Below are 27911 nucleotides of genomic sequence, written 5' to 3'. Positions count from 1 at the left end.
GCTGTGTTTACTCACTTTCTTTCCTTACATGACTCTGGGTGAAAAGTGGTAACAAATCAGAGCATTCTTCCTGATTGCTGACATTAATTCTGAGACCTGTGCCCTTTAACTGTGCACTCAGATGCTACCAGAAATTCATGGAGATCAGCAAGCTTATGTCTAATGAGAAAAATGTCATTTCTTGATTCTGAAGCAGGTGACTCATCAGGCTCACATCATCCTAAATTCCCTCCTTTGAAAGCAGCTGAAAGAAGATGATGCATTTAGGCAATGATTTTACCTTAGTAAAGTGAGGAAGCAGCTTGAAACCTTCTTACCTCCTATCGTCTCACAGCTGGTCACTTAGGAAAAGAAACTTTGAGGCAGTAGGGCCTGCCTATGAGTTCCTCATCACCAGTTCCCCCGCTCTGTCTGGGACCTGCCTGTTGCTCCACAGTTAAGTCAAGTCCAGACTGTAAGACATGCAGATGGCAATGTTCTTCAAGGTCGAAGTTAAATTGTAGCAGGGAAGAGATTATTTTTAAAGATGAGTTTAAAATAGCAGGTAGTACCCAAAAAGACCAAATTCCCACCACTTAATGTTCTATGCATTATTGTTCCTCACTGTTTCCCCAAAAACATTTGATTTTTTTTGCTAATTCTTGAAAAATCTATAGAAACAGTGGACTGCTGGTGCAGGGGAGCTAGCGATGCTGTTGGCATGCAGAGTGCCCTGACATTCACAAAATCCGTTGTGACCTAGAGGATGATATTTAGTTATATTCAGTTATAGTCATTACACGTGTTACACGCTAGTTAAACGTTTTACTGACCGAAGTTTTGTGTGTTTTTCCTTTTATTTTTTTTTCTTTATGCTCCTTTTGTTTATTTGTTTCAAGTTGGTGATATTCTTTTAACTCCTTTAGCTAATTTGCAAGGTGTTACTTTTCTTGTGTGAAGATGCTGATGGTTGGATGTGGGAGGCTAAAGCTCTTTAACCATCCTGGCTGTAGTTCAAAATGCAGACAGTTTGGTTTTGAAGAACATTAGGAGAGTGCTGAGCAGCTTTAATTTGCATTTGGAGCTTCTCCAGCATGATGCAACTTTTCTGCTTGATAAGAGGTGCTTCGAGTGGCCTGTGTTCTGCCACGGTGGCAGGATGAATTGCAGTGGTTGCTGCACATTTCATGCATGACCGCAACAAAAAGGGCCATTCCGATTGTGCAGTGTTTGGAATAAATGTGTATGGTAAAACTGCAAAGCAGGGGTTCATAAAAAATGTCAATATTTATCCATAAGTAGTACGTTTTTAATGGGGGTGTTCTCTATCCTTTAATCACTGTTACATTTAAATTTGTTGGAAAGTCTTTAATTTTATAAGTACTGTGTTTATTTCTCCCTTACAATGTTTTACTGTTTTGGTATGAGCTTACAGATATTTCATTTTATTGTGTGACTTAATTACCTTGCTCAGTAATCATATTCCCTTCCCTTAGGCCTCCAAATCTTCCCCCTAAGCCCCAGAAACACAGGAAGCCCAGACCCCGATCACAATATAGTGCTAAGTTGTTTAATGGTGATTTGGAGTCATTCATCAAGGTACTGGCACCAGCCACCCCAGTGGCTGATCTCAACACTTCTTACTATAATGGTCACCACCTCACGTGAGCTGAGGCAGATCATTATGTTTAAATCTGTTCTGGGGCTCTTTTCTTTCCCGGTTGATCAATATAATACTTCCTGAAGTCAGAGGGAAAGAGGGGGATTCGTTTTTCATGTTAGCCTCCCTACAATTTTGTTAATCAAGTAGGGATAGTGTTGGCCGCCTGGTTTTGTTAGGAAACTTAGCATCATGCAGAAGATAGAACGTAGTGGTGCATCCCACGACTTAGCACAATTTCCTGTTTGCCATTTTCATTACATTCAGCATTTAAAGTCTGTGCAGAGGCAGAATCACCCTGGGTTTGACATCCAGCTTTTGATTTCCTGTGACTTTAGGAATTTATTATATTGTGTGAAATTGTGATCACCGCTATTCTGAATCTTGTATCTTTGCTGTATTTACTATCTTCTTCTTTCTCATACTTTTATTCCTAATAATACTTCTAGCCGAGGCCGAAGGAACTCTCACACGAGACATCAGGTATAGTTCTGGTGACAAGAGAACCATCTCCGCCTTGCCCTCGGGTTGCATTCACGCCTGGCTCAAAATTAGTTCTTTCAAAGACCTGAAGGGAGAAGTTTGCATTAAGAAATGAATCTACAAGTACAACAGACAAAACTGAACCAGAGCACAACTCTGGAGTGACAGATATTCACTTATTCATTAACAGCACCTGCCCATCACAATCAATTATTGCCTCTGGACACTAGCTGACAGAGCTAAAGGAAGGAAATCTTCAAAAAATATGTAACAATACATTCATAAATGCAGTGAATGAAATTCCTGACTTGTGAACTGGGTTTGAATGTTACTAGGATTTTTTTTTCTTCCTGCACAAAATATCTATCAGCAAATACTTTGAAGAGCACATACTGCATTCACTGGCACCATAACAGCTTAGCTGTCTTGAAACAGAGCTTTCAGCCACCCTCCGTACAACTGTAGGGAAAACTATTACTATTATGCAGGTGGTGCTGTGAGGTGCAAAGACTTTCAGGAAATCATCACGCAGTGCAGGAGATTAATATCATAAACAGTTCCTTGCTCAAGGATGAAAGTAGGCAAAGAAGCAGAAACTCCCACAACAAAAAGCCCCTGGATTAGAGAAGCACAGGGCAAATTGGGAGATAAACCACCCCATCATTTTCCCTCACAGGGAAGAGGGATATGCTATGTGGCAGCGTGGGTTGCAGGGCTTACTTACAAGTGGAGAATCCAACATGGTTAGTTTTTCAAAAGGAAAGAGGAAAAGAAAGCTGATGGCCTTATGACAGGCTTGCCAGCATGAGAGCTAACCTAGGAAAGCATCCCTGCCCAAAAACCATATCATTCCTGATAGAGATGAGTCATTTTGACAGGCTCAAAAGGATTATAGCTAGTGAAGTACAGAATTCCACCAAATTGCTTTTTGTTACATTTTTGCATCATAAGAAATTATCATTAGCCCCAAACATACATTCATGACTACACATGTCAGATTAAATTTACAGCAGTGGTAGGGTCACTGTTCTTGACATTTCACCAACGCAGATTGTTACTTCAAAGTATTTTCCAGTCATTAGATCCAAAATGCAAAGATGTTCATTTAGATTATTTCAGGAAATTACTTAACTACAAAGTTGTGCCTGGTTCTGAACAGATTCTCCAAAAACAGGTATGAACGTAATTTATCTTTTTGTAATTTCTTACTGCAAACACTGTATTTTCCGAGGCTTTATATTCTTTGCATGAACCAGTGTACTAACAGGAGACACGGGTGCATGTTGTGCATGTTTTCTAATACACTGCTTTTTTGGAGAGCCAGTCTGCTCAGTGTTGGTGAAGATGACAGTATTCCTGGTTTTAGCAACTGACCCATTACATGGGATTTTTTTATTCAGCTGTTACTAAATCATGACACAACTCAAACAGAAGATGGTCACCGAGACATTACTGATTTTTGGGTAGCCAGTCTTTGCTTGGTTTTAGATTAAAAGACAAGTCACAATTTAAATAGTGTAATTTGCGGTACAGTCTTTTGTAAGCACCACTAAAACAACATGGAGCACACAGGAGATTGGGAGTTACGTTGTCTTGAGAGGTGCATTGTTTCATTGCTTCACTGTGTGTTCTTTTTCAAATTTTTTTTAGTAGTTGGCTTTTCTTCTACTTGGGCATCATTCATAAACTTCCCATTAGTGTAATTTAGCACGAAAAAGAAGGACTAGTCTGTAAGAGGAAATGTGTATTCTGAGTTACAGGGTGCTTTTGAATTCATGAGTTTGTAATACAGACTGGTTTTATATTAAACTTTCAAATGAATAAGTTAGTTCTCTGAGTGTTTACGTATTTGAAATTCATTTGGAAAGAAAAATTATAGCTTCCAAGGCAAGAATTTCAAAGGTACCTATTATTGATGAAACAGTAATTTTTCCAACATAAGCACCAACTTTTCTAAATAATTTTTAATCATATGATTTGTGCCTTTAATAAATATTTGATGACGTGTAGTCATTAATGTGCTTAGGATAATGCATCTATTTTTTTAAAGTACCAAAACACACAGACAAAGGACTGTGACAGTTCTTTTGGAAAATCAGCAGTTTAAAAGAAAAAGACAAATAACTCGCCGAAAATCAGTGTATAGTCGTCTTCTCCCCCTCACATCACATTTTTTCTCCTTTATTAAAACACCTCTAGTTAACTGAAGATGCAGCTGTATCCTGCTGCTGTATCATGGCTGAGACCAGGAGCTTTGGCTCCTGAGCTCTGCCCATTGCAGGTGGGGAGGTGTGGGCTGTGTCCTCCCTTTCCCAGCATCTTTTGTGCCTACAGAAGAGGCAGCTGAACCGTATCCTCAGCTCGCAGGGGCTGCAGTTGACCACCCAGTGTATCACCAGCCGGTTCGAGCAGCTCGAACCAACGTGCCAGGCCATCATCTGCCCCGTGTTAGGACACGCAGATCAGCAGAGCACATAGGAGGCACCTGGTATACCCCATGCAATGTCATTTGGTGACTCCAAGAACTCGGCTGATAGTCCAGCAGGTCCAGAAGAGGTTTTGTCAGCTGTTTGTGATCAACATTTTTACAAAAAAAAAAAACAACACTCAAGGAATTAGGTCCTGTGTAATTAGGTCCATGTAAGGTTTTCTCCACCAGAAAAAGAAAGGTAAGTTAAATGGATGCAGAGAGATCATCTTCATCATGAATTATTATTCTTAATGACAAACTTTATACAAGGCAAATTCACTGCTTTAACTCATTTTGCTTCAAAAATCTAAAACACATGCATGAGCTTAGATGTCACATACAGTGTTAGCCAGATACAGTGGCATAGGTAGAGAATGAAGTCTCTGAAGCTCCCAATTCAATTATTTTGATGAAGAACCATAATCTTTTCTCTTCACCTGTTCCTTTCCCTCCTTCCCTAAATGGGAAGAGAACTCTCTTAGAAACTATATGTTTTCTTATGTGTTTTTTTGCCAGCACTGTATGTCCATCTGGATTGACCAAGAAAATGCATTTTCACATTCAGTCCAGAGTAGGGAGGTTTCCTCTTTCTGGTGTGCAGCTCACTCTTTCTGCTTCTGTTTTTCCAGGATTCAGGACAAGTCATTCCTCTCATCGTGGAAAGCTGTATCAGATTTATCAACCTATATGGTAAGCTCTGAAACATAGTATGTCATTTCATTACTGCCCTGACATTTTTGTGCATCTTTTATGTAGTGTATTTACCACCACAGCTTTGTCTTTAGAATAGAGATTAAAAATATTTTTAAAACTATATTAATTTCTCACTACTGTCTCCCATCTTTGCTGCAGGTCTTCAGCATCAGGGAATTTTTAGAGTGTCTGGTTCCCAGGTGGAAGTGAATGATATTAAAAATTCATTTGAGAGAGGTAATTGCATTTTCATTTATTTGAGCACCTTAATATCTGACATTTAAAAATCTTTTAAATTCTAATTACTGTCTTGACTGTTTAAGCAGTTTGTGTGCCCTTTGTGTACCGCACCTAAAAATTTGCACCATCATATGTTTAAAGATGAAGTGTAATGATGACACCTACATGTTTTTACCCTGTTAAGTTCTAGGAGCTGGAAGTTTTTTTTCGTTTTGTTTAGATGAGGCGTATGACTCTTGAATCAACTGTAAGCGTTAATCTTTTGTTAATGATAAACTGCAAATAATAGTTTGTCTATATTTTTTTTTAAAGAACATCAGAAAGGAGAGATGATGGGGTTTAATTAGATTCAAGAGACTACGTAATGCAATTTGAGAACCCTGTTACTTGATCTTCTGGAGTATGAGTGCTCAGCTTTCTGGTTCCTCTGCCAAAGTGGCATCACAATCAATGAGAATAGGGCTGTGAAAGGGTCGTTCCTTTTTCAACCAGTGGCTTCATTCTCGAAGGAAACTTCAGCCCCAGAGGAGAAATCATGGGAAAAATACTAGGAAGTAAAAACAGCTTTTTAAACATGAGTGGTTTGCAACACCCAGCTCTGGGATTGCTCTGCTAGGGGGACCAGGATCCAGCAAACCCCTAATTGTGTTAAAACAATACTAGTTACATTTTTTTTTAATCTTACATTCTCTTTTCTTGGCTCTTAGAAGCTGGGTTTTTTTTAATTTCCAGAAAAACCTTTCGCAGATCATCTGCTAATGAGAAAACCCTTGGAGCAATAAGTCTTGTGACTAAAAGCATGAAAAAAATATGCACAGTATTTTTCTCTCCAGGATTAGTTATGTATCTTGTTTAACCTGATCTCATCTTTGACAAAATACGTGAGGCAGCTGTTTTTACTTGCTAGTGAAGCCATGTTCTCCTATTCTCCAGCTTGTAAATCTGCCTTATTGTTAATCGCTTCTTCTCGGTGGTGGTATTCTCCAGAATATCTTCGAAGATGCATACATTTTAAAATGTTTCAGAATGAAGATTAAGTCTTTTAAGTTACATGTAGTTCAGCCATGGCTGAGGTTTCAGTTCCTATACAGTCTTTTCACAGAATGCTTGCATGTATTCCTGAACGTTTTAATTTTTCAGAATGAAAACAGATTTCCAGTTCAAAAGAGCTATCTAACTCAATTTGCTTTATGTAAGCTCCCAAAGAATAGTCTGAGAAACCCCATTCAAATAAGACCATTTGGCTTTTTTATTTTACCAACTGTAGTTCAAAACGTGTCCATAAATACGTAGTTGGAAGTTCAGGATCTAAGAGATCAATAGATTGTGTAATTTAAAGGAAGCTTTATTTAGGCTGCCAGTTTCAGTTTAATCATAGCCCGGGGATTCCTAAATCAGTGTTTATTATCTTACTTGAATGCTTGCGTTGCCACCTCCCACACACTAAAAACAAAAAAAAAACCAAAATGTCACTCACTTATAAAAATGTTGCATGCAAGAATGCTCCTGCATGTGTGTTTCATTCACTTTATTTACTTTTTAAGGTGAAAATCCTTTGGCAGATGACCAAAGTAACCATGACATTAACTCAGTTGCTGGAGTACTGAAGCTCTATTTCCGAGGGCTGGAAAATCCTGTCTTTCCTAAGGAAAGATTTAATGATCTTATTTCTTGTATCAGTAAGTAGAAATCTCTATTTCTTTCTCAATAGAATTTTACTTTCATATATCCAATAGCAGCCTGAAAAAAGGAGCTAACTTCACAGATTTTTCTGAGACAATTTGTTTGCCATCTGTATCAGTCTGGGTCAGTTATTAGTCATGCTCACAGCTGTGGTTGTTCCCTTTTCCCAGTGGGATTAATGTACAGTAAAACTCTTTGTTTAATAGGGCAGGAAGGATATTTTTTGGTATACAAGAAACAGTTAAATTTAAACGCATTAGTATTTTCCTCTGTGCACTGGGGCAGACAGAAGGCAATGAAGTCATGACCATGCAAACAGAGGACGTTACTTTCCACGAAGATTTTCGTGCCTCGCAGCTTGAAGTCAGCACTGGTGAATAAATGACCAACTGCTTGACATTGTGTGGTTCTAGACCTTTATTGTGCTCAGCTTAAAACCAGCAGGAAAACCCTTCCACGCAGGAGCGGAGGGGAGCAGCTGCATGTTGTCTGCAGAAGAGCCCACTCTGCCTTCCCATAGAGAACCCGTCATAGGGGGCGCCTTGGAGGAGCATTGCAGGGGTCTGGGCACTGCTGGTGTTCATAGCTGGACACAAAGAGGTTGTAGTAATTTAGGAAGTTCTCAGTGGATGAGTGAATTGCTCTGACATGCACCAAACCTCCTCTAGTTCGCATATCCCTGCAGATGTTGAGGAAGGGTGAGGCCAAACCACCCATCAGTAGCTTTACTGTTCCCTGCAGATTCATCAGAAGTGGTCAGAGGTGTGAGCTTTGTGGAAGAGTTTCCTCCTTTCAGCCCTTCTTTTGTAACATGCCTGCTTCAGCCAAATGGAGGAGGGTTTCACAGGAGACAAGGGCCAGTCCTGTGGGGTATTAGTTAGGGCAGGCTCTCTCCAAACTGTTATTTTGGCAAAGGGGTCTCAGCCCAGCAGGCAAGAATGCAGATCAATGTGTGCACAGTGTCTTGGGCTGACCATCAGATGGGCTTTTCTGCTCACTGCTGGGGAAACCCAATGTGTGTGGTTTCCTTCCCAGATAAGGAGGATTGCAGTAATTCAACCTGGAGATTACAAATACGTGGATCCCTGTGATCAGGTCCATGTGCAATATTTTGTGTTTCCTTTTTTGCTGCTTTTTTGCAGCTGTTGCTTTTTACAGGCTCAGTGGTACTGAGGAGTCCTGAAGGACCTCAAAACTGCAGTTTAGCAGTCTGATCCCTGATGCTGAGGGGGACGTTGTCTCTTTAGGAAGCATCAGCTTGGTTCTGCCTGAGTTCAGCTTTAGTTAACTGCAGTAACACAGCCCAGAAAATGTCTGTGAGTCATAGAAATTGGAATCTAAAAAGGGACCGTTTTGACTAAGTGAATTTCTGCATGACAGGGATGATGGAACTTTACCTAATAATCCTACACTGATTTCCATAACTTCTCGATGAATTAAAGCAAGTGTGCTGGAAAAAATTTATTGATTTAGTGGCTTCTGTTGACAGAAAATTACCACATCCTTGGATAAGCTGTTCAAACAATTAATCACTTCCATCGTTAAACATTTGTACCAGATTTCCTTTTCAAAATTTTTGCTGTCAGATTCTGCCCATTGGATCTCTTTATGACTTTATTATTTTGACTAAGCATTATGAAAACTAGAAATGATGGTACTTGTATGTGGAGATGGTATTGCATTCTGCTGTGTTGAAGAACTTTAAATAGAATTGTAAAATAACAAGAATGAGTATTTGGCTTACAACTATTATACAAGTGAATGCCTAGGAGATGCAAAAATATTTGCCCAAAACAATCTTTTAAATGTCTTCCAAGAAGAGGAACCTGGATGATTTCAAGGAATTTCCGTTCACCATTGAAGCTTCTGAAGACAGGCCACAGTATTTGGAAAGAGGGGTAGAAGCTGAAATCCTTAACAACCAATAGCCTGGAACAATGTCACTGCTTTTCCCAGCCACCTTTTTAAATGGCACAGTTATTGGGAGAGAGGTGTTGCCATCTGATCCTGGTTTACACTGGCTGTTCTCTGAGGCTGTCATAAACCTGGATTATCATCTCTATGGCGCCTTGTCAAGATGAGGTGTAGTGACTGAGTGGTTATACTAGGTTTGACTTCTGCTATTGCTGGTACAGAAGAAAACAGAGGATTTTCTTCCTGATAATGTGTTGTAAGAGTCCCAGGTCTGTTTCTGGCATGATTTGGAGGAAGCCAGGCGAGGATGGTTTCGTCGTGGTTTGGTTTGGTTATTGTTAGGGGCACTTTGAAGTGTCCCATCAATGCCTTCCTTCAACACAGGGAGGAGCGGTCGCTTTGGAACAGGCAGGACAAAATGGGTTTACTCTTTGAACACACTGGGGTGGTTTTACTTTGTGTTGTCACGGTGTGAGGGTTGAATGTGGTGTGAGCAGAGAAAGAACCTTTCTTGTGCTTTGCACCCACAGCAAGCCCCAGAGCTGCCTGCTGGGAACAGTGGGCTGTGTGTCTGCATCTTCTCGTTATCTGAGAATCCTGAGGTGGAGTGTTTTTACAGCTGTGTACCTGGTCTACACGCTTCCTTAAGTGGCCCACCACTTCCAGGGAATAAGACGCTTTTTTTTTTTTTAAATAAAACAACAAGCATTTCAGAATTTACTACCTGTCACAGTTTAGTTCAAATAGCACCTACGTGGCATGTACTAACAAAAACTGCCATTCTCAAAGACCCTTTCCATTGCTGTCTTTTAACCTTAACGCTTTGTAGATCTTGCAAAAAGGAAGATAGTCTAGGCAAGATTTTTCTTCTATTTCAGACTTTGAACCTGTGATAGTTGCATTAGTTTATTTTCCTGTGCTCACATCGCCTCACATATTAAGTATGTTAGTCTTCCTGTTAATGGGAGCAGGGCCAGACTCCCTTTGGTCTGTGAGAACACACATTACTGTAGCTTCTTTAGATCACAACGTGCAAGTGCACAAAGGTTTCACATTTTTAATTAAGTGGGTTTAAATACTCTGTTCGTATTGCATTCACTGTCTGATAAACAATGGGGAAATTAATAAACATTAAGTTGTTTTCAAATAGATTTTCAAGATAAACGTGCATTTTTTCTTAATTGTTGGCAGAAATTGTTATAAAAAGTGGGGGAGAGAAAGCAAATTCATAAACTTAATGTTCACATAAAACTGTAAAAGGGCGGAATGTCACACATTTTATATGGAAATGTGATGTTGCCAGTGAAAAACCCCTTGAAATTGAAGTGCTTAGTTATGGATGTCAAGCATAATTGAGGCTACAGCTGCAAAATGAACCTTTCCTCAGTACAGCCACTGAGGAATTCCTTTGCATTTATGCATATATTTCCGAATGAAATGGAGCATTGTGATTTAATGCTTTCCCTTTTGCAAATACAGTGGAAACAGTGCAAAATGACTGTGACTTTTAGGGCAATTTGTATTAATTAGACTCATGAGAACAATGTTACGCTGTTTGGGCTTATGAACTGTTTTAGGTAAAATTTGTGCCGAATTATGGTTTCTCCAGAGCAAGCATGAAAAGTAGGACAGAATGTAAAGAATCCATCTGATTATGGGCCATAATTCTGCATTCTCAGCAAAAGAAGTGGCTACTATTGCTCGCAGCAGCACTCAGCAAACTGGGGGCTAAAATAGAGATGGGGGGGAAGAAAGGAGAGTTGCACTGGGTTTCTTGTAGAAAAAAAAGGTTGGTTCAAACACAAGCAAAATATTTGTAATAGGAGTTACATGGCTGATGGTAACTCACCTTCACTGCTGGGGGATGGCAGCTCCTGTCCTGGTGTCAGTTCTTATACATTTGAATTGCTGTTCACTTTTATATATGTGGCTGTGCAATGCAGCAGCAGACACAGCTGCCCAGAGCACCTAGCTTCTGCTCAGGTCATTGTCATTCTTCTTGGTTTCATCTCACTTGCCTTACATTTGATACACTAAGATGCCAGGATGGATGAAAACTTACATATTTTTTCCTTCTGATTTTCATCATTTCAGTCCCTTGCTGCCAGCAGTGCCTGTTTACCTAAAGGCATAAATGCTATAAATGTTATGAAAGGAAATTATTTTGTCACTTTTCCAGACTATTGCCCATTACTTAAAAAGTGAAAAACTGTATTCTGAATTGTCAGCTCTTCCTGAAAAAGTTTCAACAAAATTGCAATGGTTTCCTTCCCCAAATGACAGTGGAGACGATTGTGTTTGTCCTTCTGTAATGCCTTCTTAAATAGATCTGAAAGAGCTGTAAGTGGTACTGCTGAGTTAATATATACATATCTTTGAGTTGGATTGGACTCATCTACCAAAGTGGAAAGAGGCATAAATTGTTAACTTCAGCACTAATACATATTCACGTAAATTGCTTGTCAGCTGCAAATTGACCATAAAAATTACATCTGCAAGTGTAACTCAATCCCATGTGACATTCAGTGGGTGTGTAAAATACGCATTAGGCATTCGCTGCCATTAGTTAGTGCCACACCAAGTGGAAGTAGCGAGTGACTCCCACATTGTGATACCACATTGGGTTTTATCCTTCAAAACAGTGATCCTAAAGGAGAGAGATGGCTTACGTTACCATTTTTCTCTCTCTTCTTCCTCCTTTTTGCTACCCTTACCTGTGAAATATGCTGAGCTTGCACTACAGCTGTTACTGTAGCACAATTCATTCATTGCTGCCATCAGGTTTCTCCTTCCACATGTTGTGATCAGTAATATCTTCACTTTGCCAAATAATTGCAGGTCTTTTGTTGCTACTGATGTTGGTGCATGCAAACTGTCTGCTAACAGAGAGTGGTAGAACATACACGATCCAGAATTCCCCATTTCTGAGCTCTGGCTGCTCCCAGGGTGAATCTTCTTGCTGGATAACCTCTCACCCCCAGTGCAGGAGAGGCCATGCGTTTAACCAAGACCAGGAAAAGTACAGTGCTTTTGTAGCATTTTTAGCTAAACCAGAGTGATGAAGGTTTGTAGCTGTCCAGTTGGCCCAAAATATTTCAAAATCACCAGCAACTGCTCTCTTGCAAAAGTCTTGTGTTCTCCATCACCAAAGCACTCCATTTATATATTTGAATATTTATTGCCTTTTATATGCTCCACTGATTCAGGATTATTACTTAATTGAAATTCAATTTACATTTTCATATCGTTATTTAGGATGAATGTACCCCTGTCTTCGTTTATAGTTTAGTTTTGTTTTATTTGTGTTTGGTGGCTCATATTGTGTTTTCTCCCATCTCAGCTTTCCTTTACTCTTCTGAAGGCAGATTGTTCACTTTCAATCTCTTTCACTTTAGACTCTGCCCTTGTAAAAACCTCATTGTGAGTCACGAGGTGGTTAAAATGTGTTATTTCTCCTAGAAGACAAAAGTGGACATTCATTGATTCTGTGTGTCTCTGCAGTAAGCAAAGGTGACACCACCTCTCCAGAGTAGTCTCCACTGTCTGGGAGGCTGAAGATCACACTTTTTATGGCTTGAGTATCTCAGATTTATGCCTTTCTCAGGCTTTTGAGAACTGGTCCTTAGCCCGTGGCTGACAAAGAGGCAGCTGGCTGATAAGTAATTCTTTCATTTATGCAATGACATTAGTCTCATCTGGATTCATTCATTCGGTTCAAGGACGAGGAGTGTTTGCAGAGGAAGTCCATGGGAGATCAAGAAATAAGTATTTTCCAAGAATAATGCAAGATTGCCCCTCAACAGATCTTCTTGTGGAGGTTGTGATCCACCTCTTTAGAGGATTTTATGAACAGGTTGGACAGACGTCTGTCAGAGGTGATTGGTGTGAAGTCAGAGTGAGACTGTAGACATAAATGACCTCTGAAGAGTGCTTCAAGCTCTCTGTTTTTTGTTTTTTGTGGTAGCTGGTGGAGGCTTCTTAGGTCCCAAACACCTCTGATGCTTAGATGCCTAGATAATTTTATGAATACATGGAAAACCAGTCTCCCTCCTTATATTATTAGAGTGCTTTGGTCAATTATTGTCTGATAAAAATACATTAATATTTCTGGACACAGGTGCCTGGCTCTTCCACAGAGTGCTTATAGTCATGAAGCCCCAGAAGCTGGCCTCTTCCCTTTCCCTTGTTTCACCCCACAAATGTCTCCTGTGCTCTGGGCTGCCCTGTAGCTCCACTTCAACAGGAGCAGTGTTCCTACACCAAACACCTTCTCATCTGGCTGCAGGAAACTCTCCTGCTTGTGGGTTAGACCCCTGTGGCTGAGACAGGTCTGGAAAGCCAGAGCTTGTGTGTGTCGGACCAGAGCTCCATAAGGTTTGTTCCACTCGGAGAACTGGGAACTAGAAAGTAATAGCCATCTCTGTTAGTGATATTTACCTGACAGTAGTTTTGATTTGTGGTTGATATTCATGTGTCCTTCACACAGATCTCCCTTCCCTCCTTCACTCCACAGTCAGAAAAAACACATTAGTTCTCAGTGTGCTTGGCCTTGCCAGAGGCTTGTCCTGTTGCTTGTCTTTGAGAATGTGAGTCTTGTATCATTAGAGTAATGAACCAGTTTTCAAATCCCATGATTTCTGTTTCTGCCTGGCAGCTAATTGCATTATTAGGACAAGTCATGTAATATCAGCACTTTGGTTTTCTTAGCTGAGAAATGGGTAATACCTTACCAGGCACTGAGGAAGGGCTAATTACAGTTCTTGAAAATCAGAGTAATGGCAAGAGGGCCTCCACCAGAAGCGCTGTGAGAAGGGAGGCACAGCCAGCTCTGTGCAGTGGCTCCTCGCAGCAACCAGCTTGTAGCCTGGATGCCCTTTCTGCCCTGAGGCTCTTCGGCAAAGCCAGCGAAGGCAAAGCAATGCCTTCCCTTCCCTCTGCATGGGAGACAGCAAAGCTGCAAATTCTTTCTGCCTGGATGCAGAAAGGTCATTCTGCATTCATTCCTTCTTTCCCACATACACAAACACTCACACACTGCATATACACGAACAAATATGAAATTTAGCTCCTCATTTAAAAGCAGCACACAAATACATAATGTGATTACCTATCTCCTTTAAACCAAATCAATGGTGAGAAAGAAAAGCTTTTTGAAATAATGTGGAAAGCACATTAATTTACCACTTGGCAGTAGTTTGGATTTTCAATAAAGGGGCTTTCATGGAAACTGGGGCTGGGTTAGCAGGAAGGTATTGGAAATAAACACACCTTGTTCCAGCATGTAGAGCTTGTAACTGCTGCAGTATGGAGGTGACCTGCTAGTACTCACTACTGATCATGCCCGTAATAGGGCAACTGGGATAGCTCAGCATCGGGCCATGCAGCCAGACTCTCTGTAACTACTCTGCCGTGTCCGTGCTGCCTCCTGGAACCAGTTTCTGGCTCATTCATCCTGTGAACCATGTCTAGGAACTGCTTGGAAGAGTTGCGGTTGGCACAGACCACAAAGCACATAGGAGAGTGGGATAACCACTGTGTGGTAGCTGCCTGCTGATATTTCCGGCTGCGACCTGTCCTGGTTTAGCTCGCCAATTTAGACAGAGCACCAGATAGGCAGCAGAGAGCTGAAAGGAGATGCTGGACCCACTTGCGAGCCCAGCCAGTGCATTTCTGAGGTCTGATTTGAGTTCAGCGATGACTGAACCTGGTCCAGGGCCAGTCTCCAGAACTGGCGGGAAGAGGCAGGTCTGCAGCACAAGGCATTAACCAGGAGAGGCTGTAATGCAGAAGGCAAGTTCTGGTGTTGCATCACAACCTCCATCCAGCTTCCCACACCCAGCACACAGGGCAGAAAGGCTGGAGAGGAGCTGCAGTGCCACCACATAGCACAGCAGTGCTGCTGAGGCGGGAGTGCTGAAAGGTGTAACCAGAGCACCTTTTGACTTCCCTCCCTCAGCCCCACTCCTTACAAAACCCACCTGTGCACATGCACACAGGCTCAAAACCACTCAGACCTACAACTGTGTACAGAGGCTCACAGACAGGCTTGTCAGGGGGAAGGCAGGCTGAGCTGGAGACTCACAAGGTGCCCCAGCTGTAACAGCAGCTCCTTCTGTTGAAAGAGCAGGAACCAAAGATATGGGCAGGCTCCTTCTCCTGGCAGTGGCTTAGTTTAGGGAGGTGGAGAAAGGCCCTGCACTAAAAGTGACGTCTGTGGGCTGCACAGAACAGCAGTGTGGCACAACGCTGCAGAAGTGAGGGGACGTAGCATTGGCATCTCCAAGATGTGCACTGGCCAGGGAGAGGAGAATTGTGGTTGCTCTGCGCATCCTTGCCGTGCAAGCAGCTCCCAGGCTTAGAACATCCCTGCCCTGGACTCCAGTTCTTAACCAGTAACCAGAAATACTACTTGATTCATGCAGTCCATGTTTAACAGCAACATAAACATAAATTCCAACTCATATTCTGCTTGAGAAAGTGTAAAGGCTTGAACTGATTTTCAGCTAGAGTTTGGGTTCAGTGTGACTCATTAGATTATAAATTATAAAACTGGTCAGCAGTCCTTTTCCGAGTTTCACCCCATTCAGTGGGATTCCACCGATCCAGTGGAATCTCCTGTAAATGCAGGTGTAGGAACACATTTCTGACCCCAATTTACTACACTGGCATTTCCTAATGAACTGTAGCACTTCTGCATGGTAAACAGAATTCTCGCTGCTGATGTGCTCTGCATATGCTTAGTTCTTGGTACCAAAATACCAATTACTAGACACTAGTTGTTCTTCTAAGAAACACAAGTCAACACAGATTGTGCATCTACAAGTAAATGCTAATTGGTACAAATAGCCATACCAAAAAACACAAACACCAGGAACTCTATTTACAGTTACATACTTTTGTGTAAGTATAAATTTAAAACATGTACTCTTAAATATCACATTTTGTGGTACGAATGCATTTTCAGCTGTTGGAGTCAGCTCCTATTTCTCATTTCCACATTTCTGAGTATCCATTTCGTTGCCACTGGACACTATTTCTCATGCAGTCTGCTAAGATTTCCCTTAGATGTTGTTAATTGCAGCATACTTTCTTGGCTGACGTAAAAAGCATTACTGAAATTGCAGGTTGTTTCTAATAGTGTCATTTACACAGAAAACACACTGAGTAAAAAATTGAGATATTACTGATTTTGAAAAACAATTTATGCTTTTATCCTATCACTACACCACTTGCAGCCACATAACCTTTCTGGCCAACACAGAAGATAATGCATCCTTGTTATAAGACATTAGGAACTGATGCTTTTGTTAAGCTGACCTTGTTCTGCCTGCTTCAGAAGAATTTTGGTAGACTGCTATAAAATCATTTGGGAAAACACATGTGATCTTTTTGTTTGTTGCTTACATACCATGAAACATAAGGCCTTTCTCCTGCTTTGCCATTTAGAGAGTTATAGCTGGACATTTGCTTAAGAAAACCCATTAAAGAAGCTCAGTGATTGGAATATTATACCTGATATGAACCTTCAAATAAAGAGAATGAATCTGTATTTGAAACTGAGAGCAAACATCTCTCCTTGGTTCTCTCCAGGTGATTTATGGACTGGTATTGTGGTTTTGTGAGCTGTCTGGCTGAGCACATGGCCAGGGTTTGACTTGGACAAATTTGTGATTTCTTAAACTAAAGATGTTCCTTTTAAACTGTGGGAGGGAGAAGGACTTTTAGATCTTATTTTTGTAATACACCAAAATGAGAGGATATTGGCTACGGACATGTGATGGTAGAGTCAAAGTAAATTGAGTAAAATGATTGAATGTGATTTTAGACCATCATATAAAAGGGAACTTAAAATGCTTCCTTCTGTTTCCAGGAATAGACAATCTCTATGAGAGGGCTCTTCACATCCGCAAACTCCTCCTTACTTTGCCCAGGTCGGTCCTTATAGTGATGAGATACCTCTTCGCCTTCCTCAACCAGTAAGTGCTTTATAATTCCCTAGCATACCGTATCTCTACCTTCCTCTGCTGCTATTGAAGTTCTTTGGATTTACTCATGCTCTATGTAGAATTTACATTTGAGCTCCTTTTAACACAAAAGCTGATCTAATTGGCAGTGAAAATAGAAGGAAAACATCAGTTTTCATCCCAATTACAATTGCATTTGTCCAAAACTGAGCAAGGTTGTAATAAGACAGATTAAAGTGTTGTCTGAAATGGGGAGTGCAGGCTACAGCATTAAAGCTGGTAACAAAATAAGCTGATAAGAGAAATAACAAATACAAACTGCAATTAATAGTTTACTGAATTTAAAGTAGATTTTTTTTCCTTATCTCAAGCTGATTTTAATCTCCTAACAGGAAAAATAAACAGCATATTCAAGAAGCACAGGCACTACAAGCTACATGTTTGATGCTAGGCACTGCCAGCATGAGACACTGTGTTGCTGCTTCTATTTTCTGATAATAGGGCTACCAGTATAGAGAACATACACTCCCTATGTATGCTTTGATATAAAGTAACTTGGTTTTCACATTGCAACGCTCAGGCAGATGCTGGAAGGAGGATAGTGTGAGAAAGGGAAAGTGGTGTTTGTGTCTTCATCATCCCAGAAAAACTTCTCCATTCTCAAAGAGAAAACAAAAGACAGGTTGGGCAATCACACTGTGTTTCTCCCTCCAGTCCTTCACAGCCCTTTCTTGTTTTGCTGACCCCAATATTGTCACTGAAAATTTGGCTTCTTATGCACTTTGCCCTGGTTCTGGCTTTTCTCTTTCTGCTGTCATATTATGCGTTTCCTGTTATATCTGTTTTCATATTGCCTTTTTCCTCTTTTTATTCCTAAATTTGCCCTCTGCTGATTCATTCTGTCTTTGTGACCTTCCCAATTTCATTCATCCTATCTGTTCCTATAGAAACAGGGTCTTTGCATCCAGGTGATATGTGTGTGCCTGTATTCACAACTGTTCCCATTTCCTTTCTTCTAGTAATTTCTGAACCACTTTCAAACAATGTTTAAAAGAGGGGCAGAGATCTAAAGTTTTATGAAAATAACCATTCATTTGAAACATAAATTCATCCCTGCAAAGTGACACAGGGATGTAATGTCTGTAAATGTCTGTGTAAATGTCTCAAAGGCTGATATCACAGCTTCTCCTCTACAGATTGACCAGCTGTATGGGGTTGTACTTGTTACATGGTCATGTCATCTACATCTCTGCTCTCCACAGGAATGCAATTCAGAAAGCAGGCTAAATCCCTTACCACCTGCAAATTGCTCCTGATGCATCCACAGGAAAAAATGTTCCCATAGTTTGACTTTCTGTAAATCCAGCTCTGCTTTTTGCATATGCAATTATGCCTGCTCGGCCACGGGAAGTCACCAGACCTCATGGCAGACCTCATCTGGTCTAGTCTGCTGCTCAGAGCTTTTGAAGTCAGATGAAGTTGCTCAAGCCAGAGAATCCACAGCCTCTCTGGGCAGTCAGTCCCAGTGCTTCATCACCCTTATAATGAAAAATATTCTTCCTGTTTCCAGTTGGAATATCCCTTTCTGTGACTTTTGTCTGTTGCCTCTCACCCCTTTGCTGCACACCTGTGTCTGGCTCTCTCTTGTTTGGAATTTTGATAGTAGAAGGTTCCAGCTAGATTGTCCAGTAGCCTTCTCTTCTAAAGGCTGAAGAAACCCTGTTCTCTCCATTTCACATTATAACCCATATGGTCCAGATCCTCAGCCATCTCCGTAGTCCTTTTCTGGACTTACACCAGTTTGACAGTCTCTCCAGGCTAGAGATAGTACCTCATGTGCAGCTTCATGAGAACCAAATGGAAGAGGAACAACCAATTCCCTTGAGGTGCTGGCTTTGCTCTTCCTAATAAAGTTAAAAGGGCAACTACTCTTCTTTGCAGTGTCATTGCCAGCTTCTTGTCCAGTGCTTTTCCCAGTGTTTTTCCTTGGGAATTGCTATCCATCAGTCAGCTACCGACTGTAATAATACATGGGGTTATTCCAGCTCATGGGCAGGACTTTGTGTTGATCCTTGTTGAACTTTATGAAATCCCTGTTCGTCCATTCCTCCATCTTGTGAACATCCTTCTAAATGGCAACCCTGACCTTTAGAGTATTTTCTGCCCTGCCGCAGTGTGGCATCATCTCTAAGCTGGCTGAGCGTGTGCTCCATCCGGTTGTCTAGGTCATTCATGGAGATACTGAGCATTATCAGCCTCAGTGTTGAGCCCTGATGAGCACCACGTGCTGCCAGCCACCAGCAGAACTTCACTTGTTTCACGATGATAATTGTAATCTTTTTTATACATTCTTGCACACATATAAAGGCTGGACCACTTTATAAATCAGTAGAACAAGATGTCTCCTATTAACACCCAGGACATCATAATAAATCATGGCATAACCAAGGGGAGACCATGATAAATTTTACAAGCTGATTATGAGGGGAGTCATTTAGAAGGTTTGCCTCTTCAGTTTGCATTGTTTCTACATGAAAAACACTCTCTAAATTTCCCTTTCTAAAGGGAATATGATGCTGTATTTAAACACAACCAGACATCATAATTCATGTGCTGCTTCAGAGTGTAGAACAACATTGAGGTAAAGGGCATCCAAAACGGATGCTTCCAAAATGAAACTCTAGTGGAAGTTTGTGGGCAAAAGGCAAGGTGCTCAGGGATTTTAGGTTGTACAGTGAAAGCAGAAACTAGAACTTAATTGCTTCCAGAAGACAATACAGTCTGCCTAAGTTATACAGCCAGTTAATGGTAGAGATGCATCAAGGTCTGATGAGAAAAGATGGGCATGTGTACCCACTTTGGATCCAGCCCACTTGGACCTCCAAGGATAAGCACTGATCAGATAGAAGCAGCAGCAGTTAATGCATTTACATTAGCCTGTCAGGTCAGTGTATAGTAAACACAGCAGTGTGGGAACACATATATGTACATACATATGTATACTATGAACTCACTTTATAATGAAATCCTTTATTTATAAAGAAATCCTCTTTTTGTCTTGTTACTTGATGTGGGATTAAGTGTCAAGGAGAACAGGAAATCTCTGAGATGTGATCGAACATGAAGTTTCTCTAGTTCTCAGAATAAGGTTAGTCACAGTGGAAAAGTCAATTTTTCTTGATTTTTCTGTTATAACAGCCTTTCACAGTACAGTGATGAAAACATGATGGATCCGTACAACCTGGCCATTTGTTTCGGGCCAACCCTAATGCCTGTTCCAGACATACAAGACCAAGTGTCTTGTCAGGCACATGTGAATGAGATAATCAAAACTATCATCATCCATCATGAAGCTATTTTTCCGGATGCTAAAGAACTTGATGGCCCAGTGTATGAAAAATGCATGGCTGGAGATGACTACTGGTAAGTCAGAATATTACCCTTCTGTCTCCTTAACAACATCATTACGCTGGTTGTCTGGATAATTCCTGTGATACAGAATTGCTTTCACACACAACAGAAGTATGAAGATAAATGAGAAGAGCACTTAGGTTCACATACTGAAGTGTTAGCCATAAAAAACATTAAGCAAAGGCAGTTAGGATGAGATTCCCTACAACATTTTGTGGAGCAAGCTGCCTTTGTGTTCAGCCCAACACAGCCAGAATTCCAACTGTACTGTGCAGAGCACACAGCAAGATAGGAAACTGGCTTTCTGGCTGCGAACCACCCTACCAAATTTCAGCTTGTGATACCTTCCCCCTACTCCTCTCTTAGCACTACGCACACACTTTTTATAAATGAAAGGATCCAAAGGTTCTTGGAACTTCTTAATAAAAGAAGATGTTATTTGAATGAGAGGTGTGTAGGCTTCTTCAGTAATTGCATATTCGTAGCGTGTTGTGAGAATTATGTTGCGCATAACTTTACAACATTGTAAGAATAATTTTAAATAATCTCATGGGGCGGCATGTTTCTGATATGTGTGGTTTGTCTCTCTGCCCGACCTTCTGTCTCCATCCAGTGACAGCCCATACAGCGAACATGGTACATTGGAGGAGGTGGACCAGGATGCAAGTACGGAGCCCCACACCAGTGAAGACGGTACGTCTGTTATGTTACTCTGCCTTTGATGGGAGCACGTTTTACAGGTGTTTCATGCGGGAGACCTTCTTCCTTTCCTGATTGTGTTTTATTTGAAATAAGGGGTTTTCAGTCCTGGTGTTCTGTAGCAAAGCCAGCATCTTTAATCTCTGTTTGTGTGCATTTTAACTCTGATTCATCTGTGTTTGACCAGCTGTTTCCTTGTTCTCTCCTGATTTTCCCAGTCAGGAAGGGCAAGAGAAAAACTATTTCGGTCAGCACATGTTATTTTCTGATATAATTATACATTTTAAGTGTCTCTGTGTCTTTTGTCTGCAAAAATCCAAGCTTATCAACAGTTTGTCTTTAAATGTATGAACTAAAGGATATTTGCCATTCAGTGGGCTCTATTTCGATATGAATTTAAAAGATGTTCCATCTAAAGGATTTAAAACTACTGAAAAACCTGTGTACCCCCCACAGTGAAACTTCTGAACAATAGTCATTTGCTATAAATATTAATCACATATACTCTGATAGTTCTGGGTATGATAGATACCCATGAAAAAATTGATGCATCTCTATTAGATCCACTCTTTTTAGTCAGATTTCCAATAGGTATATTTGACTGCGACATGTTTCAGTTGGACCATCCTTCACATGTCCCTCCCAGTAACTTCTGCTCAGTTTCAAGCAAATGTAACAGGTGGAAAGAGGTGTCAAAATTGTTAAATAACTGCCAGTTTCTTGACAATTAGTACCCAGTTAGAGGAGAAGGATTCAGAGTAACGTTCCCTGTAGAGAAAAGCTGCAGTGTGAACTCACTGCGTATCTGGCCAGCAGTCAACCCAGACAGAGCAACCAGCACCTGTGCACTGAGCACCAGCAGAAACAAAAGCTGCCCTTGTCCATCTCAGAGGATGTGTGGAAGGAGGAAGAGGAAGAGACAGAGAGGGGAAAGGGGAGGAAAAGAGCTACAGCAGAGAAGGACTTTTTTTTTTTTCCAAAGAATGTCATCAGGGATACTGATTTGGAGCTGGGACAATTGCCATAGGGAAGGGGAACAGGAAGATGTATCTATAGGAAACCTGGCTACGCTGGTCCTATTGCATACAGAACTATGTAAACAATAGTTCCACTCGAGCTGTATCTGTCAGCTTTGTCACGTTGGCAAGCTGTCGGTGACAGATTGCCTTCTCTGCCCCTTTGCTGCCGTGAGGAGGGACAAGCAGAGTCTGTCAGTGCAGCTGCTTGGAGAGGAGGGGCAGTTGGGTGGGCAGGCGTCACAGAAGGGAGAAAAATTCGAGATAGGACATAAGTCAATGTTAATCTTCTGCCTGGAGTGTCTACCCATGCCTGAACCCACAGCAGAGAATACCGACAGTTTTACAAGACAGCTGGTACATGGGTTCCTCTTGACCAGATCTGTAGAGCTAAACACACCGTCTTCCTACAACACAGTTCCACTAAATGGTGTGAACAAAGTCATAATTGTGCTGTATTTTTCCAAGACACTATAGCTATGTTTTATTATAAGAACTCCGTCTTCCATTAGAGGTATGAAGCAAGAGTCGAAGCTGAGGAAATCTGTCTGTCTGTCGTTTAGAGCAGAAGTGAAGTAATGAAATGCAGGCAACACATCAGTTCAGTATATTGGGGCTGACTTTTGGGTCCGGTCACAAAACTGAGAGATAAAGGCCTGAATGGGCATGGAGAAGTGCAGCTTTTCAGCAGCAGTCAGAAACTGTTAGTTCAAAGCCGTGCCTAGGAAAGATCAAAACATAAGCAGGAGCCAGAGGAGCAGGACCATTCCTTCGCATAGGGCATCACCTGTGCCTCAGTAGTCATGGGCGCTACCCACCACTGTGTTGATTATTATCAATAACAGTTTTACATTCCCGTTGTGGTGCTGCCTGTGTTACAACTGTGTCACTGGTGGAGACAAACCCTGGAAAGAATAACTGTCAACAGGAGAGAATTCTGTTAAAAGATTTAACTGCTCGAGACATAGCTTTTCGTTCACCACATCAGTCAGCAGTTTAATTCTAGTTGCCCCATCACACCTTTTTAATTAATTCAGTGCCAAAAGGAAGCAGCAGAAAGCATTTGTGTTTACAGCAAAATAATTGTTAACATGAAAACATGTGTAATCTAGGGAAACACTGCTGCAAAGATAAAGATTAGCAAGCCTGGATCACATACAAAACAGTGTTGGCCTTTAGTTCCCAGCCTGCAAGCTCTAACACTTTTTTTCCATGGCTATGGCTGTCCATTATAATAGCACATTTTTCTAACGTAGGTTACAGGCCTTAAATTAGATGCACTTACCATCTCTTTCCATATACATTCATGTGTTTGTCCTTTGGACAAGTCCTTTTATAAAATGTCCTTGATAGCAAATATTAGAGTGGGTGAGAATTTTTCAATTTCCATATCAAACTTCCTGAGAGTCAGTGATTGACCTGTGATGGACGAAAAAGCGTCTGGAGTATTTTGGGGGTTTAATGTAATTGATTCATTGATTATAAGCTGGATGCATCACTGCCAGCTCTATGTGGAAAGGGAGACGCACCATTGTTGCTATATTGATCAGACGTGTGGTACTTCGGTATTTCCCTCTGTTAGGAAATGGAAGAATCAGATTCTATAACTAATTTTTTTAAAATGTTGAAAATCTGATTAGTTTTATACTAAGATGTTGTATACATACACAAGACCAAGCAGCTAACCCCATACGAATTACTATGTTATTGAAACATAATCCAGATGCTATGATCAAAAGCAAAAGAATTTAATTTTCTACTTTAGTTATTGTTGTTATAAGAATTATTTGCTGTATAAAGTTAAACTACAAGTGAATCTCCCTGTGCCTACTAGAATAAACCTGTCTGTGGGGGCTGGCTCCATAGCACTAGGAATGTTTAATTACAGTTTAGAAAACACGAAGTCTTTTTAAAAATTAAAAAATAAATTATGTCTGCAGACCTAAATCTGGTAGCTTGGGGAAGAGAAGGCTGGAATTTATATTTGGCATATAAACACTTCATAACTGCTTAACTTTAAGCATATAAATTGCCTTTTTTTTCTAAGGTTACTTGTGTTCTTGTATTTCTGCTGATCACCGGAGAGAGAGAAGAAGGAGATGCGTTTTGCTGTAATGTTTTCAGTCTTCTTTAAATATGCAGAAAGCATCTCTAGTAAGGAAAACACCAAATTTTCTTCTTTCTCCTAAATTTGGAAAGGAAATTTAATGTGTGAAGTTCAGAACATTTGTACTCAAGCTGAGGCACAAAAAAAAAATCTATCTGTAATTTTGCTGTAGAAAAACTTTTACCTGTAAGTGCCTCTGCAGTAAAGATTCAAAGGATATTGTTCAGGTTTTACTGAAGCAGCTTTTAGCACATTTCCTTTACCTTCAGTTTGCTGGAGATGTTTTATTCTTGTTGGAGGCATATGGAAAAGGGTGACTAGGTATGTTTTCAAAGGAAGTAAGAGAGAATTTCCTGAGGAAGTTAAACAGATGCGTTTCTCCTGGGAAAACATACATACGATTAATATCCTACTGTTCGTAGATATCTCATAAACATAGGGTAAAAATTAAGGTGGTAGTTCTGCTGGAAACAAAAATTACAGGAGCACCAAAGGCTGTAAGTTGTTGTTGTGTCCAAACACAGTAATTTTCTCGCTCTTCAACAGTGCGTTCTGTGATCAACATTTTGCCAAATTCTGTTCTGTCAACACCTTGAAGCATTTCTTTACTTTTTCTGTTCCCCAGTCAGGACTTAGAAATGGCAAAGCCGCTGGTCTCCTCTGCAGAAGAGGATAAACACATGGAGAGGGAACCTCTTCCCAGGGAGTTCAAGGACGTGCTGTAGTCCCAACAGCCAGGGAACATCTGGGAGAGCTGAGGAAGAGCAGAGTAATAGCAGCCCCTCCTAAAAGTGCAGGAGGTGGTCTCCCCTCTTTTCCTTAGCTCCCTGTGCCCTGGGGCTCAGAGGGCAGCTCGGTGCCACCTCAGTGTCGTCACCCCGCAGGGAGGTTAGTGCCACACCTGGAGCTCAAATCCCAACATTTAAATTAGCTCTTATGGTTCTTCTGCCCTTCCTGCTCTTCCAGACAGTGGAAGTTTTTTCCCACAGTTCTTCAGTTTGTCCTAATTTTTAAGTTCCATAGCGTTGAGCGAGTCACTAGAGACAATAGCGGGTGAGATCCTGTATGTCATCAAATACTTCTTGCTATTGTAGACAAATGCCCCCAGGTCTGGACAGAGCAGTGCAATTAAATTTCCCTCTGAGCTGTCAGTTTTACTGTTAGACATTCAGTACCACATGGAATTTGAGTTACAGATCCCAAATTTAGCTTTTAGCACCTTTACTTTTTTGAAAATGCTTCTCTGTCATTCGGTAACCTTGATATTAAATGTCTTAGCTTTGCAAAATTCATTTATTTCTAGGAGTAACTGTCATGGTACTTTGGTTTTAACTGTTAAGGCTTGACCTGTAACAAGGTGAATTACTATTTAAGTACAGTCTCAGTACTGTTTGCTATAGGAAAGTTCTCTCCATGTAATAGCAACATTCAAGCAAGGGAAATGCCCCTTTCAAAATCATAAAGCCTGTCTGAACTTATTTTTGCTTCCATTAAGAAAACTGTGTGAGATCTACTGGGCCCTCTCCCCGAGGAGGTGGGATTTGTTGCCTAGGCAATCTAACGAACGTGCCTCTAAAGTCACATCCATTACAGTACATTACCAGTTCATACAGCTGGTTCCAGTGGGGCAACTTCCCTCAGACCTCTGAGGACGTACGTGAATCATGCAGGCGAGGGAAGGACACAAAAAACAGATTCACATCATGCGCGATGCTTAGATTAGTGTAATTCCACTGAGGGAGACAGAACTATTTCTAGTTTAGTCCATTGATTTGTAAATAGGAAGACCTATAGACTCAAATGTGGGATGCTATATGGTCTGTTGAAATTAGCAGAGAAATGGGAAATCACATAGCTCATCAGTGTAGGGGTTTATCAATTAATCCAGTACCCATGACCATTACCAGTTACCTTCAGAGGATGCCAAAGGAAAATATGTAAAGGCAAACTGGAATTTTCTTACTTACTGTAAAGGCTTTTTTGTTTGGTTGAGGGTTTATTTTACATTTTCAAGTATTACCCTTTAGTGAGTGACTGGCTCACTGAAACCTGGGAGCTTTTGCTTCTGAATTCTTGACCCACTCTTCCATAACCCATAACTTACTTACCCACAATCTGAGAACAGCATCTGCTACTTTTCAATCCTACTCAATCCCATAATACCATCTTATAATTAATTCCACAAGCAATATGCACGATATGTGTAAAAACAGCGTTCTTTGGTCAGTGTTACATTATTGCCATTCTATATAATATTGACCTGTTAAACATGATGCAAGATAAACAGGGATGTTTAGTTTATTTCTTTTCATTTGGCAGTAGTGTCTTTTCAAGCCTATAGTTGCTTTGTCGCATGTATACATTCTGTTACAGATATACTGTAGGTAGATTATCTAGAAATGAAAGCAAGGTTGTATATTAGAATATATCACTAGTACATACACCAGCATTAAAGTTTTTGAATGTTTCTTTCTATGTTGTCTTTACGTTTTCTTTGCTTAAAAACATAAAGCCAAGAAGTATATCACCTCCCACTCGCCCACCAGGGAATGCCTGCCAGTGAGCCAGTCAGTAGCAGCGCATTCTCAGGAATTAATACTGTTATTGCTAGGTTCTTATTCGCATTTATATAATCAAAGTAATTTCTGCCAGCATACGTTACTTTTGCATTTGTAACAGTGAATTCCCCATATCACTGTATGCCATCTCGGGAAAGTTTCTGGGTTTGTAAGTCCCAAGCACCCTGCAGCTCATCACTGACAGAAGCTCTTAGCGTGACTGCAAAAACAGCAAACCACAAGACAGCCTTCTGCAGGCTGGGCAAGTTATTAAAAATAATAATAATTTAAAAAAAAAAAAAAAACAGCTGCAAACTATAACCTCAATAAAGGTGCTTTCATTATGTTTTCATGCTGCAGGATGAAACTAATTTTAAAAAGACATTCCTGTGCAAAATGTTGTCATAAAGGGACGGTGGCTTTTATTACCAGCCTGGTTCTTTGGGGAATTACAACCTCAGCGATTTTAATTTGCACCAGACAGAAAGTTGCTGTGCTAGTCATTAGCCCAGATGCTAATTTCCATATAAATCTTGCTTTAATTATGTAAAGAAATTTGTCATTTCAGGGACTCTGAGTTATTGTAGTCAACAAAACATGTGATTTTTAAACCTGTATTTTGCAGGTTTTTCTTTATGTTGTGAGACTGCGGTGACAAATTTTCATCTGTTTGAGCTCAGGTTCTTTTGGTTTTGTGCAGAAGAAACTAGAGGTTGATAAAATCACGGCTGTTTCACTGATGTCCAGGCACAGCTGTGAAGATACCTGCAGGCAGACATTCCGCAGGGGCCTTCCAATGGCATCAGCAAGTTTCCAGCCCAAGCTTAGGTTCCAGGATGGAGTCTGTCACCAGCATAAGGATGAATTTACCAGTATACTGAGGGGAGATTAGCCAGGACTGCTGTAACTGATGTTTGACCTCAGAAAACACCGGCCTCCTCTGCAGAAACCAGAGGAACTCGGGAGGTTGGAGCAGCCAGAGCTGCCGCAGGCAACTTCAGGCCACACAAGGGCTACCCCTGCAGAGAGGTCAT

General features: G+C 40.8%; 1 protein-coding gene across 3 annotated transcripts in view; it reads left to right on the top strand.

Moving 5' to 3' along the window:
• The window catches only part of SRGAP1 (SLIT-ROBO Rho GTPase activating protein 1), a 146036-nt gene that overhangs the window by 111350 nt on the left and 6775 nt on the right, over positions 1-27911 (top strand). Inside the window, exons 12-18 of one of the 3 annotated variants that reach the window (XM_065829254.2) lie at positions 1476-1578; positions 5222-5282; positions 5445-5522; positions 7070-7204; positions 16993-17098; positions 20285-20509; positions 21111-21190. In XM_065829254.2, coding sequence (XP_065685326.2) covers positions 1476-1578; positions 5222-5282; positions 5445-5522; positions 7070-7204; positions 16993-17098; positions 20285-20509; positions 21111-21190 — 788 coding nt within the window. The other 2 variants (XM_065829255.2, XM_071802619.1) reach the window with 2 other exon arrangements.

The sequence above is a fragment of the Patagioenas fasciata genome, chromosome 1 (genome assembly GCF_037038585.1).
Source record: "Patagioenas fasciata isolate bPatFas1 chromosome 1, bPatFas1.hap1, whole genome shotgun sequence".
NCBI lineage: Eukaryota > Metazoa > Chordata > Aves > Columbiformes > Columbidae > Patagioenas > Patagioenas fasciata.
Note: the sequence above shows the minus strand (reverse complement) of the source record. Positions and strands in the feature narration are given on the sequence as shown.